Here is a 7,345-nt window from a genome sequence, read left to right as displayed (position 1 = left end):
TATTTTCTGTTGTATTTTTGACCTTATGCTTTTTTTACCCCATATGTAACTCTGTGTTGTTTTTATCGCACTGCTTTGCTTTATCTTGGCCAGGTCGCAGTTGTAAATGAGAACCTGTTCTCAACTGGCTTACCTGGTTAAATAAAGGTTAAATAAATAAAATAAAAAATAGCCTGGGGTTAGCAACAATGCAGTGTGAAAAGGCCTTTTAACATGCATTGCTGGCTATCATCTCGTCTATAATATACGATGTATGGCCAGAAAATGTCCCTAAATATGCTAGGGGGTGCTCGATGGCTGCTTTCAGGACAAAAAAAACTATTTTACGTTTAGGCCCCCCCACCCCCCAAGACATTACTAGAGGAGTAGGGAAAAGTTATCGACTTTTGACTTTTCTGTGATCCACTAATATGTCTGCCACAGCTGACGCAGGCACGCTGATTCTGAACCACATGGCATGACGTACTGCTTGATGTGTATAGCAACGCAGTCTAGGAAGCAGTTTTATAGAGTTAGTGTTCAACACCAGAAGAGACATGTCTCAGTTACAAACAAGGTTCTTTACGGACAACAAAAAGTAAGTATTTATTGCTGAATTGTGAAGATAGCCAGTTAGCGTTCTCTTTTGCCAGTAAGCTAGCTAGCTAACTTGCTAGCGAGCATGAAGGAGAACTCTATGGGAGTGTTAGCCATGCTGTTGTTAATCATATTGTATCCTTAGCTGGCGAACTGCATAAAGGTGCTTCGACAATGTTGATTTATTGAAGTTAGTGTTAGCTAGTTTGACCAGGGGAGATTGTGAATACAAATCCTATGGGTTGTTATGTGTGCTAGCCTAGCTGATAACTACAACAAGTTTGACGTTACCTAGCCAACGGTCTATTTGTCTGTTAGCAGTGACTTAGTCATGTTGAGTTATTTATATAACAACCTACCAACGTTGTCCCTCAGATATTCCGTAGATGACGTCCCTTTCTCCATCCCTGCTGCCTCAGAGGTGCAGGAACTCAGCAACGTCATCAACAAGCTGCTGGAAGCAAAGCATGGTGAGAATAGAGTTTACAATGGTGCTTTCCTTTCCTTCCTGGTTGGGGTTTAATGGTGCTTTCCTTTCCTTCCTCGTTGGGGTTTAATGGTGGTTGGCATCCAATATAATGTTGCATTACAGCCACCAACTGTATATGTACTTCATCTGTTCAAAAAATTTAACTAGAAATAAACACAACCCCCAAACCTCACCCCAAACTAAATATACTACACTACCTACCCTTAGCCCACTATCTATACTACAGAGTTCAGGTCCCTTAGCCCACTATCTATACTACAGAGTTCAGGTCCCTTAGCCCACTATCTATACTACAGAGTTCAGGTCCCTTAGCCCACTATCTATACTACAGAGTTCAGGTCCCTTAGCCCACTATCTATACTACAGAGTTCAGGTCCCTTAGCCCACTATCTATACTACAGAGTTCAGGTCCCCTAGCCCACTATCTATACTACAGAGTTCAGGTCCCCTAGCCCACTATCTATACTACAGAGTTCAGGTCCCTTAGCCCACTATCTATACTACAGAGTTCAGGTCCCTTAGCCCACTATCTATACTACAGAGTTCAGGTCCCTTAGCCCACTATCTATACTACAGAGTTCAGGTCCCTTAGCCCACTATCTATACTACAGAGTTCAGGTCCCTTAGCCCACTATCTATACTACAGAGTTCAGGTCCCTTAGCCCACTATCTATACTACAGAGTTCAGGTCCCTTAGCCCACTATCTATACTACAGAGTTCAGGTCCCTTAGCCCACTATCTATACTACAGAGTTCAGGTCCCTTAGCCCACTATCTATACTACAGAGTTCAGGTCCCTTAGCCCACTATCTATACTACAGAGTTCAGGTCCCTTAGCCCACTATCTATACTACAGAGTTCAGGTCCCTTAGCCCACTATCTATACTACAGAGTTCAGGTCCCTTAGCCCACTATCTATACTACAGAGTTCAGGTCCCTTAGCCCACTATCTATACTACAGAGTTCAGGTCCCTTAGCCCACTATCTATACTACAGAGTTCAGGTCCCTTAGCCCACTATCTATACTACAGAGTTCAGGTCCCTTAGCCCACTATCTATACTACAGAGTTCAGGTCCCTTCGCCCACTATCTATACTACAGAGTTCAGGTCCCTTAGCCCACTATCCATACTACAGAGTTCAGGTCCCTTAGCCCACTATCTATACTACAGAGTTCAGGTCCCTTAGCCCACTATCTATACTACAGAGTTCAGGTCCCTTAGCCCACTATCTATACTACAGAGTTCAGGTCCCTTAGCCCACTATCTATACTACAGAGTTCAGGTCCCTTGGCCCACTATCTATACTACAGAGTTCAGGTCCCTTAGCCCACTATCTATACTACAGAGTTCAGGTCCCTTAGCCCACTATCTATACTACAGAGTTCAGGTCCCTTAGCCCACTATCTATACTACAGAGTTCAGGTCCCTTAGCCCACTATCTATACTACAGAGTTCAGGTCCCTTAGCCCACTATCTATACTACAGAGTTCAGGTCCCTTAGCCCACTATCTATACTACAGAGTTCAGGTCCCTTAGCCCACTATCTATACTACAGAGTTCAGGTCCCTTAGCCCACTATCTATACTACAGAGTTCAGGTCCCTTAGCCCACTATCTATACTACAGAGTTCAGGTCCCTTAGCCCACTATCTATACTACAGAGTTCAGGTCCCTTAGCCCACTATCTATACTACAGAGTTCAGGTCCCTTAGCCCACTATCTATACTACAGAGTTCAGGTCCCTTAGCCCACTATCTATACTACAGAGTTCAGGTCCCTTAGCCCACTATCTATACTACAGAGTTCAGGTCCCTTAGCCCACTATCTATACTACAGAGTTCAGGTCCCTTAGCCCACTATCCATACTACAGAGTTCAGGTCCCTTAGCCCACTATCCATACTACAGAGTTCAGGTCCCTTAGCCCACTATCTATACTACAGAGTTCAGGTCCCTTAGCCCACTATCTATACTACAGAGTTCAGGTCCCTTAGCCCACTATCTATACTACAGAGTTCAGGTCCCTTAGCCCACTATCTATACTACAGAGTTCAGGTCCCTTAGCCCACTATCTATACTACAGAGTTCAGGTCCCTTAGCCCACTATCTATACTACAGAGTTCAGGTCCCTTAGCCCACTATCTATACTACAGAGTTCAGGTCCCTTAGCCCACTATCTATACTACAGAGTTCAGGTCCCTTAGCCCACTATCTATACTACAGAGGTCAGGTCCCTTAGCCCACTATCTATACTACAGAGTTCAGGTCCCTTAGCCCACTATCTATACTACAGAGTTCAGGTCCCTTAGCCCACTATCTATACTACAGAGTTCAGGTCCCTTAGCCCACTATCTATACTACAGAGTTCAGGTCCCTTAGCCCACTATCTATACTACAGAGTTCAGGTCCCTTAGCCCACTATCTATACTACAGAGTTCAGGTCCCTTCGCCCACTATCTATACTACAGAGTTCAGGTCCCTTAGCCCACTATCCATACTACAGAGTTCAGGTCCCTTAGCCCACTATCTATACTACAGAGTTCAGGTCCCTTAGCCCACTATCTATACTACAGAGTTCAGGTCCCTTAGCCCACTATCTATACTACAGAGTTCAGGTCCCTTAGCCCACTATCTATACTACAGAGTTCAGGTCCCTTGGCCCACTATCTATACTACAGAGTTCAGGTCCCTTAGCCCACTATCTATACTACAGAGTTCAGGTCCCTTAGCCCACTATCTATACTACAGAGTTCAGGTCCCTTAGCCCACTATCTATACTACAGAGTTCAGGTCCCTTAGCCCACTATCTATACTACAGAGTTCAGGTCCCTTAGCCCACTATCTATACTACAGAGTTCAGGTCCCTTAGCCCACTATCTATACTACAGAGTTCAGGTCCCTTAGCCCACTATCTATACTACAGAGTTCAGGTCCCTTAGCCCACTATCTATACTACAGAGTTCAGGTCCCTTAGCCCACTATCTATACTACAGAGTTCAGGTCCCTTAGCCCACTATCTATACTACAGAGTTCAGGTCCCTTAGCCCACTATCTATACTACAGAGGTCAGGTCCCTTAGCCCACTATCTATACTACAGAGTTCAGGTCCCTTAGCCCACTATCTATACTACAGAGTTCAGGTCCCTTAGCCCACTATCTATACTACAGAGTTCAGGTCCCTTAGCCCACTATCTATACTACAGAGTTCAGGTCCCTTAGCCCACTATCTATACTACAGAGTTCAGGTCCCTTAGCCCACTATCTATACTACAGAGTTCAGGTCCCTTCGCCCACTATCTATACTACAGAGTTCAGGTCCCTTAGCCCACTATCCATACTACAGAGTTCAGGTCCCTTAGCCCACTATCTATACTACAGAGTTCAGGTCCCTTAGCCCACTATCTATACTACAGAGTTCAGGTCCCTTAGCCCACTATCTATACTACAGAGTTCAGGTCCCTTAGCCCACTATCTATACTACAGAGTTCAGGTCCCTTGGCCCACTATCTATACTACAGAGTTCAGGTCCCTTAGCCCACTATCTATACTACAGAGTTCAGGTCCCTTAGCCCACTATCTATACTACAGAGTTCAGGTCCCTTAGCCCACTATCTATACTACAGAGTTCAGGTCCCTTAGCCCACTATCTATACTACAGAGTTCAGGTCCCTTAGCCCACTATCTATACTACAGAGTTCAGGTCCCTTAGCCCACTATCTATACTACAGAGTTCAGGTCCCTTAGCCCACTATCTATACTACAGAGTTCAGGTCCCTTAGCCCACTATCTATACTACAGAGTTCAGGTCCCTTAGCCCACTATCTATACTACAGAGTTCAGGTCCCTTAGCCCACTATCTATACTACAGAGTTCAGGTCCCTTAGCCCACTATCTATACTACAGAGTTCAGGTCCCTTAGCCCACTATCTATACTACAGAGTTCAGGTCCCTTAGCCCACTATCTATACTACAGAGTTCAGGTCCCTTAGCCCACTATCTATACTACAGAGTTCAGGTCCCTTAGCCCACTATCTATACTACAGAGTTCAGGTCCCTTAGCCCACTATCCATACTACAGAGTTCAGGTCCCTTAGCCCACTATCTATACTACAGAGTTCAGGTCCCTTAGCCCACTATCTATACTACAGAGTTCAGGTCCCTTAGCCCACTATCTATACTACAGAGTTCAGGTCCCTTAGCCCACTATCTATACTACAGAGTTCAGGTCCCTTAGCCCACTATCTATACTACAGAGTTCAGGTCCCTTAGCCCACTATCTATACTACAGAGTTCAGGTCCCTTAGCCCACTATCTATACTACAGAGTTCAGGTCCCTTAGCCCACTATCTATACTACAGAGTTCAGGTCCCTTAGCCCACTATCTATACTACAGAGTTCAGGTCCCTTAGCCCACTATCTATACTACAGAGTTCAGGTCCCTTAGCCCACTATCTATACTACAGAGTTCAGGTCCCTTAGCCCACTATCCATACTACAGAGTTCAGGTAAATGAATCCCTCCTCGGCCTGGGAGGGCGGCACTCCTTCCAACATCTTCTGTAGATCCTCTGCAGTTATGTCTCCAACTTCCAGAAAACATCTGTCCGCTTTCACAATAATGGCAGTTATCTCTGACCTGCTTTCTACTTGCACAGCACAATTCATGACTATCGCGATGAAGGCCAAGAACCTGGATATATCAAGGTACATATTCTGGGTTCCACACGCTGACATGGGAACGTTCACTGTTGCCGTAGGCTCTTCTATCACAACATTTTTACATTTTAGTCATTTAGCAGACACTCTTATCCAGAGCGACTTACAGTTAGTGAGTGCATACATTTTTCATACTGGCCCCCCGTGGAAAAACGAACCCACAACCCTGGCGTTGCAAGCGCCACGCTCTACCAACTGAGCTACAAGGGACGGATGGAGCATTCCCTCCCTCTCCACCCTGGCCCCTTCTCAATACCTCTGCATACAGAACACCCTGGCCCCTTCTCAATACCTCTGCATACAGAACACCCTGGCCCCTTCTCAATGCCTCTGCATACAGAACACCCTGGCCCCTTCTCAATGCCTCTGCATATATAAACACCCTGGCCCCTTCTCAATGCCTCTGCATATATAAACACCCTGGCCCCTTCTCAATACCTCTGCATACAGAACACCCTGGCCCCTTCTCAATGCCTCTGCATACAGAACACCCTGGCCCCTTCTCAATGCCTCTGCATATATAAACACAGCACAGCATCAGGGCCAGACTCTCCTCCCTCCAGCCACCTCATAGCACAGCATCAGGGCCAGACTCTCCTCCCTCCAGCCACCTCACAGCACAGCATCAGGGCCAGACTCTCCTCCCTCCAGCCACCTCATAGCACAGCATCAGGGCCAGACTCTCCTCCCTCCAGCCACCTCATAGCACAGCATCAGGGCCAGACTCTCCACCCTCCAGCCACCTCACAGCACAGCATCAGGGCCAGACTCTCCTCCCTCCAGCCACCTCACAGCACAGCATCAGGGCCAGACTCTCCTCCCTCCAGCCACCTCACAGCACAGCATCAGGGCCAGACTCTCCTCCCTCCAGCCACCTCATAGCACAGCATCAGGGCCAGACTCTCCTCCCTCCAGCCACCTCATAGCACAGCATCAGGGCCAGACTCTCCTCCCTCCAGCCACCTCACAGCACAGCATCAGGGCCAGACTCTCCTCCCTCCAGCCACCTCATAGCACAGCATCAGGGCCAGACTCTCCTCCCTCCAGCCACCTCATAGCACAGCATCAGGGCCAGACTCTCCTCCCTCCAGCCACCTCATAGCACAGCATCAGGGCCAGACTCTCCTCCCTCCAGCCACCTCATAGCACAGCATCAGGGCCAGACTCTCCTCCCTCCAGCCACCTCATAGCACAGCATCAGGGCCAGACTCTCCTCCCTCCAGCCACCTCATAGCACAGCATCAGGGCCAGACTCTCCTCCCTCCAGCCCTCGGGGCACAGCATCAGGGCCAGACTCTCCTCCCTCCAGCCACCTCACAGCACAGCATCAGGGCCAGACTCTCCTCCCTCCAGCCACCTCATAGCACAGCATCAGGGCCAGACTCTCCTCCCTCCAGCCACCTCATAGCACAGCATCAGGGCCAGACTCTCCTCCCTCCAGCCACCTCATAGCACAGCATCAGGGCCAGACTCTCCTCCCTCCAGCCACCTCATAGCACAGCATCAGGGCCAGACTCTCCTCCCTCCAGCCACCTCATAGCACAGCATCAGGGCCAGACTCTCCTC

General features: G+C 47.9%; 1 protein-coding gene across 1 annotated transcript in view; it reads left to right on the top strand.

Moving 5' to 3' along the window:
* Nucleotides 1-435: 435 nt before the first annotated feature.
* Nucleotides 436-7,345, top strand: part of LOC311115318 (ribosome biogenesis protein wdr12-like) — a 38,979-nt gene continuing 32,069 nt past the window's right edge. Inside the window, exons 1-2 of the mRNA XM_084190508.1 lie at nucleotides 436-577; nucleotides 952-1,046. Coding sequence (XP_084046634.1) covers nucleotides 537-577; nucleotides 952-1,046 — 136 coding nt within the window. The 5' untranslated portion in view covers nucleotides 436-536. The remainder of the gene's footprint in view (nucleotides 578-951; nucleotides 1,047-7,345) is intronic.

Source organism: Coregonus lavaretus (assembly GCF_964263955.1).
Source record: "Coregonus lavaretus genome assembly, contig: HAP1_SCAFFOLD_527, whole genome shotgun sequence".
In the NCBI taxonomy this organism is placed as follows: Eukaryota; Metazoa; Chordata; class Actinopteri; order Salmoniformes; family Salmonidae; genus Coregonus; species Coregonus lavaretus.
The sequence above is the reverse complement of the archived record's forward strand: the minus strand, read 5'-3'. Positions and strand labels throughout refer to the sequence as shown.